Source organism: Pinus tabuliformis, chromosome 1_1 (assembly GCF_031772625.1).
Source record: "Pinus tabuliformis cultivar Carrire ecotype Pingquan chromosome 1_1, CPIR1, whole genome shotgun sequence".
Taxonomy (NCBI): domain Eukaryota; kingdom Viridiplantae; phylum Streptophyta; class Pinopsida; order Pinales; family Pinaceae; genus Pinus; species Pinus tabuliformis.
The window spans coordinates 465,088,811-465,108,627 of NC_142297.1; the positions used below are offsets into that span (position 1 = coordinate 465,088,811).

The 19,817-nt window shown below is 39.8% G+C and overlaps 1 protein-coding gene and 1 pseudogene across 1 annotated transcript; both read left to right on the forward strand.

Annotated features, from left to right (window-relative positions):
* Positions 1-4,031: 4,031 nt before the first annotated feature.
* LOC149213760 (protein unc-13 homolog) lies at positions 4,032-13,524 on the forward strand. Its single transcript, XM_089389140.1, has 2 exons — positions 4,032-4,126; positions 12,288-13,524. Exons 1-2 carry the CDS (start codon positions 4,032-4,034, stop codon positions 13,522-13,524), a joined length of 1,332 nt encoding a protein of 443 aa, XP_089245266.1.
* Positions 13,525-13,533: 9 nt separating this feature from the next.
* LOC149213761 (protein unc-13 homolog) lies at positions 13,534-18,415 on the forward strand (annotated as a pseudogene).
* Positions 18,416-19,817: the final 1,402 nt, after the last annotated feature.

The following is a 19,817-nucleotide window of genomic DNA, read 5'->3' on the forward strand; positions in this document are numbered from 1 at the left end:
ATTTTAAGGTGGTCTTCCATACATATGTGGGCTCTATTGGAACCTAGTGATAGCTCGACTTCATAGCGATCTCGGTGAAATGCTTTCCCCCCTTGAATTGGTCCAGAAGGTCGTCAATCCATGGGTTGAATACCTATTCCTGAGAATGATTTTGTTTAGTGCCTAATAATCAATGAAAGGCCTTTAGGTCCCATCCTTCTTGCTTACAAGTACAATCGGGCTCCCACAAGGCGAGGAACTTGGTCAGACGTGCCCTTTTTGTAGCAACTACTAGATTTTCTGCTTGATCTCTTCATTTTCCAAAATTGAGTGGCAATATATCAGCCCATTGGGTAGAGGTACTTTGGGAGTCAGATCGATTGAATTCTTGACCTGACAGTGCAAGGGTACCCCTATGGGTGAGGAGAAGATGTCCCTATATTATTCCACAACCATATCCACTTGCTTTTGTTGCATGGAGGAACCCCTCCCAGGGGCCATGTATGTGGCTCTGATCTTCCCCTTACTTTTAGAGTGAATCAGAAAGAAAATAAAATTCCCAGTCTAGGAGATGACCTTACTGCATTGCTTAGAAAATATCAAAGAGATAGCGATAGGCGAGGCTACCTCTAGTATCTTCTATAACTTAGTACCCAAATAAATAATAACATAGAAAGGTTTGGACTCACATACAACATGTCACTTCCACAAGTATGGTTTTCCTAATAATACATCACAAAATTCAAGGGGAGAAACATCAAACAATACCTCATCCATGAAGGGTTTGATGTTGTAGGGAAGGTGACACTGCTGGCTGATGCGAAGATCTCGTTCTTGGTGAATCAACCTAATGGTGTACGACTATGGATGTGCTACAAACAGTAGGCCCATTCACTTTGTGACCTTTGCTAAAATGAGGTTCTTTTGGCTTCGACTATCAACAATGAACTGCAGGGGAGAACCCTTCACCCACTTCTGTGAGTGGAAGAGGCGTTCCCCTTCCTATGGATCTTCAAGCTCAATCTTATGGATCTTGGTGGTGGCCATGGTGGCACTGGGCTCTATGTCAATGATATGCTTACATTTATCATTCCTCTTGTCAGGTTTTGATTCAGAGTCAGAACATGCATCTGATTCGGAAGCCTTCAACTCGTCCACTAGTGACTACTTAGCCCGACACGCACTGGTGTTGTGAGTGGAGCTCTTATGGAACTCACACCACTTTCTCGTGTCCTTCTTTTTCTTCATGGTGTTTTTCTTTGCTTGCGGCTTTGATGGGTTATCCTAGGTCACCTCACCTTGGCTTTTCCCTTTTCTCTACGGTTTATGGGTGCCTTTCCCTTGCTTCAGATTCACAAATCCAAAGTATTTCTTTTTCTATTTAAACTTCTACTCAATATTGATAGTGTGTTAGTACAGGGTGTTGAGCGAGGAGATTTCCATGAAATCCATCTCATCCTCTATGTACCTATGTAGGAAACTGCGGTACTTGAGTACCAAATGTTTCTCAGAATCCTTGGTGCCCACCTTCGTGCGAAGGGTATGAAAAAAATTGGTAAAATTCGGCACATCTTGGTCCCATCCCTGCTGCAATGTGGTCCACTTTATGTATTTATCCTCATAGCTCCCAAAAAGGTAGTACTGCTCCTTGATGGCATTCCGAAATGAATTCCAAGAGGGTGTGGTTGAAAATAGTGAGACCGTACTTTCATATTTATTCTCATGGTAGGTTTCCCACCAGTCCTTGACATGGGGGATGGCTTTGAGAAGTGCAGAAGTAATCCTTTCCCAACTAGAAAAATCATGAACAGAAAAATATCCTTCTATCAGGCTTAACCATTTATCTAGGGCGTCCGCATGTATTTGACATTAAAATATGTGGATGTCAAAGTTAACTTGTACCTTAAAGGGTGTTGCACTTCCAGAGTGGTTACCAGAGGTAGATGCTTCACCTTTGGGTAGCGACTGAAGGATCTAGGCAAAGTTTTCAACCATCACGTTCCTTTGTCACTCGAGGGATTCTTTGAGCATGATTTTAAAAGGATGTCTTGCCCCATCATATTTCTTCTCTTCCACAATGGGAGGCCGTCGAGATTTGTGAGGCTAACCTTGCAGAGGTCTGACCAGTTCGGGCCCTAACTCCTTATATCCCAACCTTGTTGGGGAAATGAAAACAAAAACAGAGAAAGTGCAAACCACTCTGATACCACTTATTTGAACTTAAACAGGAATGCACATTGGGAAATTTTGAGGTCTAAAATGGGCCTCTTAAAAAAAATGTACAAACAAAATAAACTTCATAAGAACAAATAAGATTCAATATGGTGATGTCCACCATGGGGGATGATTCACCATTTTTGGAGTAAACAAGTAAAAAGATTAAAAAGTAGTAAAATAATAAAACTACCTTTCCAACTCGTATTTTCATATTATCTCCCTAAGGTTTTACTCAGATTTTGAGCGGCAACACCCATTGGATGGAAAATTTGATTCCTCATCCAAGGAGTACCCATGTTGCATACTTTCAATGGACCTTGCTACATGAAAAATGAGAAATACATGAAAAAACATGATTGCAATATTGCTTTTCATATATTTCTCATTTTTCATGTAGTAGGGTCCATCAAAAGTATGCAACGTAGGTACTCCTTGGACGAGGAATCAAATTTTGCATCCAACAAGTGTTTCCGCTCGAAATTTGAGTAAACCCATAGGGAGAAAAGTTCAAAGTACGATTTTAAAAAATAATTTTTCTCCTCTAAAATTTGATGATGTAATATAATTTTTTTTTTTTTTTTCCCTAAGTTATACTAATTCTATTAATGAAAAAAAGATATCATACACTTAGGCCTTAACCTGTACTTAAGCATGCCAGAGGAATGGCAAAAACCAACAAAGTCTAGATCTGGACTGCCTAGTAGGGAAACCAGTGCATAACAGAAAAGAACTCAGAAAATTAGCTTGCTGCCCACGCAGGGGAAACCAGCAAAGCATCCAGTTTGTTATCATTGTATCTAATGAGACAAAAAAACCAACTAAAGAGCCAAAAACTCATAGTTTTTTCACCGAAACTCCATTGAAACAAAAAACTAAAAATCATAGTCCCAAAAAACCTGAGACACGTAGCATGATGAGTGGCAGATAGTGTGACGGATGTGTGTTGCACTGAGTGGCAACAAGGTGGCAGACTAGGAACAAGGTGAATATGGAGGGTGTTCATCCACGATGAAGCGCTTGTACTCCTCCATGTTGCCACTTGCCAGAAGCGAGGTCTTCATGTTGCCAGCCTGCAATGCCGGGTGTTCTTCCTCGACGAGACAGCAGTAAGGGTCCATTACCTCATCTGCATGCTGAGCCTTGATCACCTCCTTCCCTGCACATCTCGTCTTCTGCTCCTTGTTCCGCTCCCCTGCTCCTTGGATGCTCATCTGAGCCGTTTCTGGTATGGCTTTGGTGTGGCTGCATCCTTCTATGGTGCGCCCACCACCTGTAATGTCTGGTACCCCAATTGCCCTGGTGCTGCCACCACCCGTCGTTCCCTGCTCCTCAATTACATTGGTGCATCCACCAACCTCTGTGGCTTGTTCCTCAGTGATCTGCTCCACCTCGTGAAAGAGAATGGATATAGTGGCCGTGATGATGGGCTTGTTCAGGGTGGAGCGGAAGGTGAATTGGGCATTCTGGGATTGCAGTTGAGGAAGGGGTGGAGTGCCTCTGGGAGATGAGGCAGAAATGGAAGGAAAGCTGCTGGGAGGCGAGGCAGGGGCCACCGAGTGGAGGCGTCCTCTTCCACTGCGTGTATTTGGGTAACGCCCGGGGATTTTCTTTGCCAGAGAGGAAGTGATATCCAAAGCAGGAGAGTGTTGGGGAAGACTCAAGCTCCCTTGGCTCCCTCCCCTACGGCTGTGCATACGGTGTCGCATTCTTGCCATATTTTCTGCAGGAGTATGCGAATTCCTTCTAGAATTGGGCACAATGTGGTGCAACGACACAATTGAGCTTGCGGACTGCTCAGCGGAGGGATGAGCAGCCAGGGTTGAAGGGAAGATAAAATGACACTTCAGGCTACGGGTGAAGTGGATGCCCGGGCCGAAATCAATGCAGCAAAGGAGGTGGCAGCGTCTCCCAGTGGTTGTGTAGGAGCTGGGTACAGTCGTGGCTTGACGGCAGAGGCATTGTAGTGGTAGAGGTTGCAGAGGTTGATGGGCAAAAGTAGAGGTGAAATTATCTTGAGGATTTATGTTTGCACAGAGCCGAGGTTGGTGACGGTTAACAGGTTGGAGATAGCGCTTGCATGAAGTGCATTTATGGCTATTGTAAATGCCATTTTTGGACTGTTGTGCCAACCTATGGGAGGCCATGTGGTCTCGCCACACGCCAACCTAGTCGGTTGCCACCTTATTATCCGTGATTTTCACCCACATCCGGGAAATATAGTCTTATTTATTATTTCCACTATTACTTTATAATTTCCTTAGGAGGCCCATTTTAGACCTCAAAACTCCCCTAATGATAAATTACAGATATAACCATAAATACAAAGATGCAGCAAAAATAATACTTCATTTCATTAATATCAAATATTGAAATATGCTTACAAACAAAAATGAAAATAAACTAGCTTGGGTGATGGTAGCTTATCTTTGAGAAGAGACGTGGTTGATACATGCCTCTGAATTGTGTTACAATGAGGCTTGGAGGCATATTTATTATTTAGAAATATTGGAAAACCCTAAACATCCAAAAACCTAACCCTAGGAGATGAAGCGCCAAAACTATGGGCCCCGTTTGGGTAAATTGGTACATCAACTTCTCGGGGTTGTAACTTTGGCTTATGATCTCCGTTTGATGCACAAAATACCTTGTTAGAAAGATATATATGTGGAATACAACCTTTGAGTAGCAAAAACCAATTAAAAACTCTTGTTGGCCCCTATTTTCCCCAAAAAACTCGTTTAGGGCCTCAAAACAACACCAGAAGTTCAAGACTCAAAAAACTACCAAAAATAGTAAATTGTGCTACAATTAAGGAAACTGAAAAACTGAAAAAGATAGTGGTGGTAGTCCCAGTAGAATAGGTGGGAGGCCAAAAACATCCACCTGGATCAAATCATCACTTTTATAATTATATCACAACACATGATTTACAAAATGCCACCATGACAAGCTACTATATCTAGTAAAACCATCTTTCACTCATCAAAATGAATATTTCATATTTTAGGAGTTGATTCGCTTGTTGAACAACCTTTTTAACTGGTTCCTACAAATGGGCTTTGTCCTAGAGACGTTGCTTTGGATGGAGCCTCCAACATGTGGCTCTTTGATGTCCACCTCTGTTGCAATGATTGCAAAAGTCTTCTTCCTCCAGATATGTTTAACCTTCTTCCTTCCCTAATGTGGGGAAGGCCTTTCATGCCTCATACTCTTTCTTTCTTCCATTCTCTTCCAACACTCAACAACCACATGGTTATGAAAAAAAACTACATGGTTTTCTATGCCATGATTTCTGTTCATCGTTAACAATATGCTTGTAATCAAAATGAACTTTAGAATATTGAGACCTTTTATACCTCTCTTGTTTATCTCTAGTGCAATATTGGCAATGATAGCTTACCTTAGGTCTTCCTTTGCAATGTGCACTTTTATGGGAGCACTAGTACAAAATGGCTAATTGGTTACTAAAAAAATGACTAAAAATTGCATATAAATGACCATTTTTCAGTCATTGACCAATAGTAGCTAATTTGTAATACCTTATAACGGGACCAATTTTTAATCCTTTCTAGCTTAGTCATTAATTGGTTGTCTCAATTTTATCGTCTAGTAGTATATTTAGTCATAAATTTGATCATTAATTTAGTCATTGATTGCCACAATTAGTGACCAAATATACAACAAAATATATTACTATATGATCGCCCTAGAAAACGAATTAATGACTAAAGAAATATGACCAAAATGTTGCTCATGTTATAAGATTCCTTAAATTAGCTACTAATAGTCATATATATGCAAAATTTAGTCATCACTTGAAACTAATTAATGACCAAAGAAATATGACTAAATTTCGGTCGTGTTATAAGATACTGTAAATTATCTACTAATAGTCATATATATGCAAAACTTAGTCATCACTTGAAACCAATTAATGACCAAAGAAATATGACTAAATTTCGATCATGTTATAAGATACTGTAAATTAGCTACTAATTGTCATATATATGCAAAATTTAGTCGTCATTTGTAATCACAAATTTATCATTTGCAGTAGTCATTTATATTTTGTTGGTAGTTTCATATTCATTATATAAACAACTAATTTAGCAGTTTATATTCATTTCATTTACTTTTATTAATAATCATTATAAATTTCTAATTTATTCGTATATTCATTTTACTTGTGTTTATCATTAATCAATATAAAGTACTAGATTAGTAGTTTTAGATTGATTTTATGTGTCCATTATTAATCAATATAAATTAATTAATATGGCTTTGTGACTAACTTAGAAAATTTCATACAAAGTTACATATGTTATTTACAATACTAAACAATATCAAGTGAAACTATAAATAATTTCAACCACAAAAATTATATTATATGAAATGTTAAGTATTACAATTTGAGTTTCCAACTTAATATTGGTTGGACTACAATTTGCACATGGAATATTGTTTCATCAACTTCAAAACATTATCATTGTGTTGTCGAGGCATTGCAGGTGAATTCACCAACTCTGAATACTTGACCATGAGTCTCTATTTGTGTGTCTTATGTGGGATATTGGCTCTAAGGGAATCACTAGACTGATTCTCTTCTCTCCCTCTCTTTTTGCATTTGTCGCTCTAGTGTTATTGTTCTCCTCTTTCTTCAATTCATGCTTCTTACCATCAACACTAAGTTCCTTTTCTGAAAGAAAAATAAAATACAATGTAGAGTGTTATCACCAAAAAATTGATCTAGCCTAAATTATTAGATGGATCTAAGTACACCATGTAAAGCCAATTTTACCATAGTAAAATTGCTTTCACTGTGAGAAATTACTTAATAAACCACATTTTTAAAGTAATTTATAGTCAAGCCCATGAAGAATAATTAAATAAATCATTATTTATTTGATTTTCTTCTAGGAATAATTAATTTAACCATTGTTTTATTATTATTCCTTGTCAAATTTGACCCAATCATGAAAAATAAATAGATAAATCATTATTTTTCTTATTTTTCTCTAAGAATAATTAATTAATCACTATCTAATTATTATTGTTTGTTAAATTTGACTAAATCCCTTAGGAATAATTAAATAAATCTTTATTTGTTTATTATTCCTTAACTAATTCCTTGAGATGATAAATAAATCATTTATTTATTTATTATTTCTAAATAAAAGTTTAAATACTTTTTCCCTCCTAAACAAATATAATAAAATATTCCAAGTGGTTATTCCAAGAATGTGATCAATAATATTTTATTATTGCTCATTATTTGAGAATAACTCGATATTTTGTTATAAATAGAAGGATTTTCCATTCATTATTCACTTTTGATTATTTTCATTGTTGCACTTACTGTTGTAACTCTGATTATTTTCATTATTGCACACCATATTTTTGCTGGGTTTACACATTATAGAGGAGAGAGACTCTACACAAACTGGAGATGTTTGAGGATAGCCAAGAACCCATCCCATTTAGGGGTACTCGTAACATTTGTATTTTCTCTTCACAGGTGTTATAATAAAATTATTCTTTACATATCTGGTTTCCATTGGATGATTGGAGTTATGACTCTTTATTTTTACTATTTAACTATGATTGTAGCATAGATCCGGACTTTGGTAGGTTTTGTTTCTATTAATGGGTGCAAATCTATAGTGTTTAGTAGCCATTTATATTGTTGAGATTGTTTGTCTTCCACAATCTTAAGTGGGTTCATTTTGTATATCATTGAGAAGAAAACACTACAACAAAATTGGCGACTCCGCTGGGTTTAATATTTTAGATCCAGAAACCTGGGTGACCTTTGGTTTTCAGCTTCGGGTTTCTTATTTTTTCAATTCTATTAATGTTTCCTAGTTTTTAAATCCTAGATCTGATAAATTTCTGACTTCCGCAAGCTCTCTGGTTGTTTTTGCAGGTCACAAGAGCCAAGCATGACAAAGGCAACATTTTTTTTTGAAAATTTCCGACTGAGATCCATGCAGCCAAAATCACACTTTTTGGCCCAAAAAGTGTGATCTGGAGGCCAGAATGCACCAAACAGCCTGAAAAGTGAGATCCGTACCGAGAAATAGGTCAGTACCTGCGATTTCTGGGTTTTAGGGTTTTTCTCAAATCGGTTTCTGGTTTTTGCAGAGAGTTGTCTACTGGGTTGTTTGACCTCTGTCTCATCCTGCTTAGGCCCTAATCCACTCTGATTTACTTGTCGAAGTCGAATTTAGCCTCCCCTAGGGATTCTAGTGTGCTTCCACCTTTTTAGGAGGAGTTTAATTGAGTGAGTAGTCTGAGTTTCTGCAGCGCTTTCAACCACATTTTCCAGATATGTACCCCTCTATTTCATATCTCTTAAGATAGATTGATACCATCCATAGTTTCACATTTAAGCTTGTTTGGTCATTTTCCTTAGCGTCCCATCGGTTGCCCTAGGTGGTCCCTATATTTTTGGAACAATCTTCCTCTCTGGTTTCTTGCTACTGGTGCACCACTTTCCAGAAGCTTAATGTCACTTGATCCCAGTCACACCAACATTCAGATCTCTTGAGTGTTTCAGTGTATTTCCCATCGATTTAGCCACCAAGCAGTACCGTGCTTGCAAACCTAGTTTGAGTGGGGTTTAGTTAATTGTTTTGTTGTTAATTTTATGTTATTTATTTTAGTTTATCTTCAACAAGCTTTTTTCTTTTTTACAAACATGATTTGGGCTTAATCAATCAATTCACTTTCACACACAAGCACACCTTAAGAGAAGGGTGCTTGGTTTACACCACCAAGCTAAGACTTAACATAATAAATTTATCTCCCCACATCGAGACAAAGACATATTGCTGATCTTCCTTCACCGTTTTCCGTGTTCCATGTGTCCTACCATCATTGTGCCACCAAGGCATGTGTTGCAGAGATTATTAGGCCTTCACCCCCAGTTTCCAGTTGGGCATATTACCCCTCCCCATCGGGTTCACGTTCATAGCCCTCTGAGTCCCCATACTGACTCTTCTCCCGGTTCTTCTGATTCCTCATTTGATTCTGAGCCTCCTTCATCACATATTGTCACCATGTCTGGACCCACAGCTAGTGCAGGAGCCCAAACTAGTGTTGCCTCCGGTTCTATACTAGTGGTCACATTAAGCGGAACATTCTCAGGAACCATTCCGGTAGCCCCCTTGCTCCCCTTTATGGATGGGTTAAGTCTACCAGATCTTAACCAATTAATAAACGACCCGTACATCATGATGCAGGTTGGCCCTGTATGTCAACTAAGCTTCCCTCAGACATCCCAAAGTTTGAGGGTAATGCTGGAGAGGATCCTATCAACCATGTTCAATCCTTCCACATGTGGTGTTCGTCTAACTCCATAACTGATGACTCCATTCGTCTTCGGCTCTTCCAATGCATGCTCACTAGAGACGTTGTAAAATGGTATGTTGACCAACCCTCCACATCTCATTCCATTTTTGCGATGCTTGCTAAAGCGTTCCTTTCATATTTCCAGTTACCTCTCTGGTACAACACTGGTACTGAGCTATTGAACACATTCCATCAATCCTCCACCACTCACCTTTCTGACCATGTTTAAGAGTGGCGTCAAAGGAGGAATACATGTCATGCCCCACCTTTTGAATACCATGTTTATCTAGATTGGTTTCTTAAGAGCCTTTTATCCCCCAATGGGAAAGATGTTGTGTCCCATTTTCCTCAGACCGAGGAAGAAGCTCTCCAAACCTCCCTGAGATATGATATGATTTATGCACAATCAATTATGTCTATACCATCATTCTAGACCTCCCTCATCCTGGAAATTCCAATGCACTGGGGGAATATCACACCGTTGATGGTATTCTTGGATCTCTTTCATACTCTTCGCCATATACTCAACAAATTTACAACTACCCACAGGGGGGCACCAATTCCTCCAACACTTATGCCCCTCCTACTAGCAACACATTTCCAAGGCCCCAATCCATCTACCAAACTAGTGCTCCTCCTTATGCACCACCTAGCACCCTAGCCCCTCAAGCATTAGTCTCATAGCCTCCCATGCATCCTCAGCCCCAACAGCCACTGCCCCCTTAGGGTTAGGTGTTTGCATAGAAGAGTGCTACCAATCCCCAAAATTCGAAGAAAAAAAATAAGGAGAAGGGTAACAAGGGTAACCAGGGTAATCAAGGTAACCAACCTAGTGAACCGCAGGGAACTAGCCTAACACTAACAACCAACAACACCAAAGCCAACCCAAGCAAACTAGGGCTATTCGTATGAACAAGCCTTGTGCATGTTGTGGCGTACATGGCCATTATACACATGAGTGTCCTCTCTTACCTCAGATGCACAAAATGTGAGAAGCTCAAGCAACTTCTAGAGGTCAACAATTGCCTCAGAATCCTACACCATCTCAACCGGCAGTGCTCACAAATCCTTTCCCTCAGCAAGGATTTGTTGTTTCTCAACCTCAGCCAGGTCAAGCAACCCATCCCCCCAAACCTTCTGGTCCTGGTGACTACCAAATCCTCATGATGGATTCTGACGAGGTCAATACCTCTGATCAACAACCAACTCCTCAACACTCTGTTGTTACCATCTCAGCCGAGTCATCCAGATCCACCCACCCAGGACCTCCTTCATTTGTGGGTGCCTCTCCTATGTTCCCACCAGGAAATGTTCCTCCAGGTATTAACAATCCATGAGCTGTTCCACCTGGACATTTCCCTACAAGACAAATACATTTATTGTTTCCTCCTCCAAGAACCTTTTCTATCCCTATCATGGATTCACTGGTCCTTCCTAATGTGACTTTGGGGATCCCAGTCTGGTCCATTGATCCTTGAGCAAGAACTTCGCCTGGTCAGCTATGACCATATCATGCTTTGACCTCGGTTCAAACAGTCACTATGACCCCTGTCACTACTCAAGTTCCACCGCAACCTCAATAGGAACACACTCCTGTTGCGACATCATCTAGATAGGGGGGAAAGCCAAGAGGAAAGAACCTAAGGACAAGGCCCCCTAAGCTTCTCCAACCCCCAAAGTCCTAAAGCCGTCACATCTGTGTGCTTTGTGTGAAGTTGTTGCACATGCCACCAATAATTTTCCTGAAGTTACTCAACTCAAACCTTTTGTTCATGAAGCGTTCCCTAAGTCAAATATCCTAGAAGTCCATGTTGACTTACCGTCCCACCTAAGAAACTCAAAATGTTGTGCACAAACCACCCTTGTGCCTTGTGTGATCATCATGGTCAGTATTACCATTGTTTCCCTCGTCTCAATGATTTTCACGATTGCCTTGGGGTGATTCACGAATATGAGGCCACTCGTAGTGGATCAACTACTCCTCTACCCACGGATTCTAGTACCACTAGTCAACCAGAACAAGGAGACTCTAGCCCCACTATTGTGATCCCTCCCTCTGATGTCGAGATGATGGACACCACAGGCTATGTCATTTACATGTCATCATCCTTGAGTTCCTCGCAGCCAAACATTTCTGATGTTTTTGTGAATGCTTCTATCGAACCTTTTTCAAGTTACATAATCCCAGGTCTCAACATCTGTAGATCCTAAATCTTCTAGCCCATCGTCTACCATTCCCAATGATGGGTATGTGAACCTTATTTCTCAAGTTGATGCACCAGGTAATGCCGCCGCATCATGTAGTCATTCTTCCTCCAGTCTACCCATCTTCCAGCCTAATGAGGACACTGTTATCACCTAAGAATTCTAATTTCAAAACCGCTCACATTAGTTTGATGGTAAAAAAATTCGGTGTTAGTCTAGGTTTGAGTTTTTGTTTGCCTTAGAGTCTGAGTTTTTGGAGTCCACTGTGCATCCTCATTCACCACTGGTCTCATAATTCACACAATTTCCATGTGTCAGTTTTTTTCAAAAGTTATTATGTGCTACAAAGCTCCTTAGGTGATTACATAGCGCATAAGTCAGTTTTAGGTGTTTTCGCAGCACAACATGTTTCATGTGATTTCGTAGCGCAGAAAACTGGTCTAGGTGATTTTGTGCTGATCCATAGCAAATCTCACCCAGCTGTCATACTTATCAGAATCCGCTGTGTTTTAGGTCGTTAGGTGTCATTTGATCAGGGTCTGCCGGGATTTGAAGCAGTTCTTGTCAGGTGTCATAGCATTGACACCTGAAAGTGTTCATGTATTGGAAGCTGCAGACAAGTTAGAGAAGGACCTTGTGCAGATCGTTGTTGAAGATTCAGTGGACTGTGAAGATGGAGGAAAGGGGGTCATAAGGGAAATGCCCCCGTATGAGGTTGACTCTATTCTGGCAGACTTGTCAAGAACATGGATCAAAGAAAGACTAGAGAGACTTCGCGAATGGGCGGACAGGAGCTTGCAACAAGAAGACTGGACTCCGGTGGCAAACAAGGAGAAATATGCACCCTCAGCAGCTGAAGTTTTAAGGATTGTTGAAGAGACACTGGATGCTTTCTTTGAATTGCCATTATCTCAACATTCAGATCTATTCCCAGATCTTGTGGCTGGACTTGACAGAGCTCTACAGCGCTATATTTCCCAAACTAAATCTGGATGTGGATCCAAGAACAGTTATGTTCCTCTTTTGCTAGCACTTACTAGATGCTCAACTGGGTCAAAGTTTTGGAAGAAAAAGGAAAAATCATCAAGCCATCAGAAAAGGAAATCTCAGATAGTGTCAATGAATAGTTCTGAGCCTATGACGCTGTCACAACTGTGTGTTCGGATCAACACCTTACATCACATTCGGACTGAAACAGAGCAACTGGAAAAAAGAATATCCTATGGTTGGAAGATGGATCTTTTTGCCAAAGATAATGAGAAATCAAAAGTTACTCTTGCACCCATTGGAAGTGCGCCTGAAGCCAAGTTCGAATTTTCCCAGGCTGGCAGTAAGGAGGGCATTCAGCAGCTTTGTGAATGTACTGCATACAAGGCGGTTTTCCATGATTTGAGTATTGTGCTCTGGGATGGTTTATACCTTGGGGGAACAGCGGGTGCAAGGATAGGACCATTTCTTGAACAACTTGAATCAAACCTAGAAATTATAGCTGATACTGTCCATACGAGAGTTCGTACTCGTGTTTTTACAGCATTAATGAAGGCCTGTTTTGATGGTTTTTTGTTGGTATTGCTGGGGGGAGGTCCTTCTCGTGCTTTTTCAAAGTCCGATTCTGAAATAATAGAGAAAGATTTCATGGCTCTCAAAAACCTGTTCAAAGCTGAGGGGGATGGTCTTCCTGGAGAGTTGGTGGAAAAAGCAGCAATGCCTGTGACAGATATCTTCCCCTTGTTTTCTACTAACACAGAAGGCTTGATTGCGAACTTCAGATAACATGGTGAAATGGTTTCGTTGAATATACAGAATGTCACTCGAGCTACAAATGACTTCAACATTACACCAAATGGCATGCTTCTAGGACAGGGTTCAGTTCTGAATGATGTTCTTGCTCTTAGAGGGCATTCAGAGGTCCCTGATAATGATGAGCTTCATACATTCTTAATGACGCACATTGGTGATCCTGATGATCCACAACAGGATAAGGAAGAAAATGGACCAATAGAACAAGCTGCTTTCGCCAATCAGCCTCAGCAGTTTGTATGTAACAAAGATCCGTTCTCAGAAGGTGCATGCTTCGATTTTATCAGTAAGGGTAAATGTGAAAGAGGTGCAGAATGCAAGTTTCGCCATAGTTCAGATGATGGTTATTCCCATACCTTTGTCCAAAGCACCAGCTGTGTGAAGTAAATTTTTAAAGGCAAAGAAGTTAGGATTTGAGTTTGATGTGATTAGACCTGGAGAGAATGATATTGATGTCAGAATGTCATTGAAGAAAATATTACATGGAGGAATGGGCTATTTCTTTGTGGTGCTCTCAGAGGGAACTATATTAGCACATCCCCTTGCACCTGAAGAAAAAATGCCTATACAATTTGGGTGTGAGGTACCAGCTAGATTCATACAGTTATATTTGAAACAGTCAATGCTGTTATTGGTGTCATTGCATCTCTTCCTCAGGAGAAATATCTGTTTCTTGAAAAGTTGCAAGCAAATCTTGTCAAAATGATCAAGAGAGTAAGGTGCTGAAGCCATGAACAGTGGCGATCATTTAGCTATGAAAGGAAGATTGTGTTTTTGAAATTACACAGCAGTTTCATAGCGCGCTACGAAACTGCTGTAGCTGCATGTTACAATTCAGTTGATCAATTATGATTGACAAAGCAACAAATCTTTTTGAAAGGTTTTATCATCACACAGGTACCCGAAAACGGTGGATAGCACATCAAGGACGTGGCAGTCTGCTCTATTTTGAGTAATTAAAGGATAAAGGACATGCTTCTTTGGATTCGAACATTTTGAGGTAAACCAAAGACCAGTAAAACAGGGATAATTTCCTATGTTTCATGACATTGGAAAACATGTGATATTGAAGAGCAACATGAAGCATTAAAGGTCCATCACAGCCACCGCCAGAAGGGAGCCAGATGTCAGAGAACGAAATCATCTTAATTAAAGCCATCATGCATGTAATATGGAGTTAGAGTCATAGTTGATTTAGATCTCTTAAAAACTCCAGTCAACACTTTGTTGTATTTATTAGTTAGTTAAAGGGTTAATAGGTGTCATTAGAAGTAGTTTTCGAATTCCCCTCATGCTTGAGGAGGAATCTCGATCAGTTAAATAAGAACTCTAGATATAGCTGAAACAACAATGTAATCAGGGTTGGAAATTTTTATGGAAAAGCTTGTATTTGGCATATGTAAGACTCATTTTCAATAATACATGCTTGACTTTACTTCTCAGGATTCATGAAGGGTTTTTTATGTTCAGAATATGTGATGTTGTCCTTTTCTTAATTCTTACAGTGGTATGGATGTATAATCACTCAGAATTCACTGAATGTGCTCTGACTTCCTGTATACATGCATAAACTGTGTGGTCCCATATGAGTTTATGTTCTGAATGTTTAAACGCTGAATGCCCTGACTTCCATGTAATGTTGAGTTCATTGTTATATTGAGGTGTTGTTGACTCCATAAGCCCAATGGATAGTTTTGTTTAATGTGTTTCCACCATTCATATTTTTCACAGTTGTTCTATAAGAGTTAGCCATCTTATCTTTAATCAAAATCATTAATCCATCAAGAGAGAGCCCTCTCAGGTTGAGGAGGCTAAGCCTTAGCCTAAAGTCGGTTTGAAATAGTTACTTGAAGTCTTCCTGGTCTGCAACCTTCCAGGGTATGATTTTGAGATAACATTTTGGTGCGTCTACCGGGAGTCTGAAGATTATTCATTCCCGAAATCAAGACACTGAACTTCTGAAGGTAGCAGGAGCTCAGAAGAATTTTCGAGGCTGCAATCTACCTTGGAGACTCCATTGTTGAAGAATTCGAAATTCATAGATTCATGGTGATTCCACTGGAGTTATGAAGGACCCAGATGCTACCATTCTTATTTCAAGGTATGCATGCATAAATTTTTCAGGAATTCATGGCTTTCCAAATCATTTTCCCAAGGATGCATATTTTCTAAGGAATGGTCCAAAATTCAATGGAGAAGATTTGAGTTTAACTTTGAAGCATATATCAGATTTTTGTGATTTTACAGAGCTTCTTAGAGTTAAACATGAGGATGTTTGCATTATGTTGTTCTATGATTCATTTCAAGGGAAATGTAAACAGTGGATTGAAAGCTTTCCTACCAAATCCATTAAGTCATTTGAAGACTTTTGGCTTATGTTTTTGGAGGAATGGATAGATAGATCAGATGTGGTGGCAAACTCTCCTTCAATTCAAGGTTTCAAACAATGGAATGATGATCATATTAATGAAGAAATACATGAAAGTTTTTCTTTATCCTTGTCTTCGTATCTAAAATCATTTGAGTGCAAGGCAGAGGATAAGATGAAATTTTTGGATGAAGTTGCTAAAGACATTGAGAAAGACATTGAAGATTTACAAGGTCAAATTCAGGCATATAGTCTTCATAATCATGATCATTATTTTCAGAAGCTTTCTATGGCAGAACACAAGAATAGAGTGTTGGTTCCTTTCTTTTTCATGATTGAGGAAGTGTACACTGTTGTTGAAGATCAGTTTGCACAACCAGAAAGTTACAAGAATCATCAAGCTGATCATGTATTCTGGGATCCTATAGCCAAATATATGGAAGAATTTTACTCTCCAGTGTTTCAGTTTTTCTATGAAGATCAGAGGCAATTTCAGTGGCAGTGGTCATCGCAATATCATAGTGGCTCTGAACTCCGATGCAGTCAAAAAACTCAAATATCAGATAAGACAAATGATTGGCTACATTGGAAATTTCACATTGATTGAGCTGAAAGAAGTTTGAATTGATAGGGTAGGTAGGTAGGAAAATGCAAATAAGCTCAAGGTTGACTGAGCATTTATTTTTTTTAGTAGATATAGACTTCTCTCTCCTACGGTGATCATCAAGCTCAAGCCTGAGGTGAAGCCCCCAGAATCTTGAAGGGGATGCTTGTCAAGCAAATTTCTGTTTGTCATAAATGGATAAGGCACTGGACCTGCGAGTTCTTAGTGTACTACAGGAGCACACTATCCCAAGTGGAGCCACTGTTATCACTTAAGAATTCTAATTTCAAAACCGCTCACATTAGTTTGATGGTAAAAAAATTCGGTGCTAGTCTAGGTTTGAGTTTTTGTTTGCCTTAGAGTCTGAGTCTTAGGAGTCCATTGTGCATCCTCATTCACCACTGGTCTCATAATTCACACAATTTCCATGTGTCAGTTTTGTTCAAAAGTTATTATGTGCTACAAAGCTCCTTAGGTGATTTCGTAGCGCATAAGTCAGTTTTAGGTGTTTTCGCAGCACAACATGTTTCATGTGATTTCGTAGCGCAGAAACCTGGTCTAGGTGATTTTGTGCTGATCCATAGCAAATCTCACCCAGCTGTCATACTTATCAGAATCCGCTGTGTTTTAGGTCGTTAGGTGTCATTTGATCAGGGTCTGCCGGGATTTGAAGCAGTTCTTGTCAGGTGTCATAGCATTGACACCTGAAAGTGTTCATGTATTGGAAGCTGCAGACAAGTTAGAGAAGGACCTTGTGCAGATCGCTGTTGAAGATTCAGTGGACTGTGAAGATGGAGGAAAGGGGCTCATAAGGGAAATGCCCCCGTATGAGGTTGACTCTATTCTAGCAGACTTGTCAAGAACATGGATCAAAGAAAGACTAGAGAGACTTCGCGAATGGGCGGACAGGAGCTTGCAACAAGAAGACTGGACTCCGGTGGCAAACAAGGAGAAATATGCACCCTCAGCAGCTGAAGTTTTAAGGATTGTTGAAGAGACACTAGATGCTTCCTTTGAATTTCCATTATCTCAACATTCAGATATATTCCCAGCTCTTGTGGCTGGACTTGACAGAGCTCTACAGCGCTATATTTCCCAAACTAAATCTGGATGTGGATCCAAGAAAAGTTATGTTCCTCTTTTGCTAACACTTACTAGATGCTCAACTGGGTTAAAGCTTTGGAAGAAAAAGGAAAAATCATCAAGCCATCAGAAAAGGAAATCTCAGATAGTGTTAATGAATAGTTTCGAGCCTATGACGCTGTCACAACTGTGTGTTCGGATCAACACCTTACATCACATTCGGACTGAAACAGAGCAACTGGAAAAAAGGAATATCCTATGGTTGGAATATGGATCTTTTTGCCAAAAATAATGAGAAATCAAAAGTTACTCTTGCACCCATTGGAAGTGCGCCTGAAGCCAAGTTCGAATTTTCCCAGGCTGGCAGTAAGGAGGGCATTCAGCAGCTTTGTGAATGTACTGCATACAAGGCGGTTTTCCATGATTTGAGTATTGTGCTCTGGGATGGTTTATACCTTGGGGGAACAGCGGGTGCAAGGATAGGATCATTTCTTGAACAACTTGAATCAAACCTAGAAATTATAGCTGATACTGTCCATACGAGAGTTCGTACTCGTGTTTTTATAGCATTAACGAAGGCCTTTTTTGATGGTTTTTTGTTGGTATTGCTGGGGGGAGGTCCTTCTCGTGCTTTTTCAAAGTCTGATTCTGAAATAATAGAGAAAGATTTCATGGCTCTCAAAAACCTGTTCAAAGCTGAGGGGGATGGTCTTCCTGGAGAGTTGGTGGAAAAAGCAGCAATGCTTGTGACAGATATCTTCCCCTTGTTTTCTACTAACACAGAAGGCTTGATTGAGAACTTCAGATAACATGGTGAAATGGTTTCGTTGAATATACAGAATGTCACTCGAGCTACAAATGACTTCAACATTACACCAAATGGCATGCTTCTAGGACAGGGTTCAGTTCTGAATGATGTTCTTGCTCTTAGAGGCATTCAGAGGTCCCTGATAATGATGAGCTTCATACGTTCTTAATGACGCACATTGGTGATCCTGATGATCCACAACAGGATAAGGAAGAAAATGGACCAATAGAACAAGCTGCTTTCGCCAATCAGCCTCAGCAGTTTGTATGTAACAAAGATCCGTTCTCAGAAGGTGCATGATTCGATTTTATCAGTAAGGGTAAATGTGAAAGAGGTGCAGAATGCAAGTTTCGCCATAGTTCAGATGATGGTTGTTCCCATACCTTTGTCCAAAGCACCAGCTGTGTGAAGTAAATTTTTAAAGGCAAAGAAGTTAGGATTTGAGTTTGATGTGACTAGACCTGGAGAGAATGATATTGATGTCAGAATGTCATTGAAGAAAATATTACATGGAGGAATGGGCTATTTCTTTGTGGTGCTCTCAGAGGGAACTATATTAGCACATCCCCTTGCACCTGAAGAAAAAATGCCTATACAATTTGGGCGTGAGGTACCAGCTAGATTCATACAGTTATATTTGAAACAGTCAATGCTGTTATTGGTGTCATTGCATCTCTTCCTCAGGAGAAATATCTGTTTCTTGAAAAGTTGCAAGAAAATCTTGTCAAAATGATCAAGGGAGTAAGGTGCTGAAGCCATGAACAGTGGCGATCATTTAGCTATGAAAGGAAGACTGCGTTTTTGAAATTACACAGCAGTTTCGTAGCGCGCTACGAAACTGCTGTAGCTGCATGTTACAATTCAGTTGATCAATTATGATTGACAAAGCGGCAAATCTTTTTGAAAGGTTTTGTCATCACACAGGTACCTGAAAACGGTGGACAGCACATCAAGGACGTGGCAGTCTGCTCTATTTTGAGTAATTAAAGGATAAAGGACATGCTTCTTTGGATTCGAACATTTTGAGGTAAACCAAAGACCAGTAAAACAAGGATAATTTCCTATGTTTCATGACATTGGAAAACATGTGATATTGAAGAGCGACATGAAGCATTAAAGGTCCATCACAGCCACCGCCAGAAGGGAGCCAGATGTCAGAGAACGAAATCATCTTAATTAAAGCCATCATGCATGTAATATGGAGTTAGAGTCATAGTTTATTTAGATCTCTTAAAAACTCCAGTCAACACTTTGTTGTATTTATTAGTTAGTTAAAGGGTTAATAGGTGTCATTAGAAGTAGTTTTCGAATTCCCCTCATGCTTGAGGAGGAATCTCGATCAGTTAGAATAAGAACTCTATATATAGCTGAAACAGCAATGTAATCAGGGTTGGAAAATTTTA

Coding starts and splice junctions, on each gene's coding strand:
- LOC149213760 (XM_089389140.1), top strand. CDS start 4,032: ATGACACTTCAGGCTACGGGTGAAGTGGATGCCCGGGCCGAAATCAAT. Junction 4,127..12,287: donor AGTGGTTGTGTAGGAGCTGG/GTACAGTCGTGG, acceptor TCATTTGATCAG/GGTCTGCCGGGATTTGAAGC.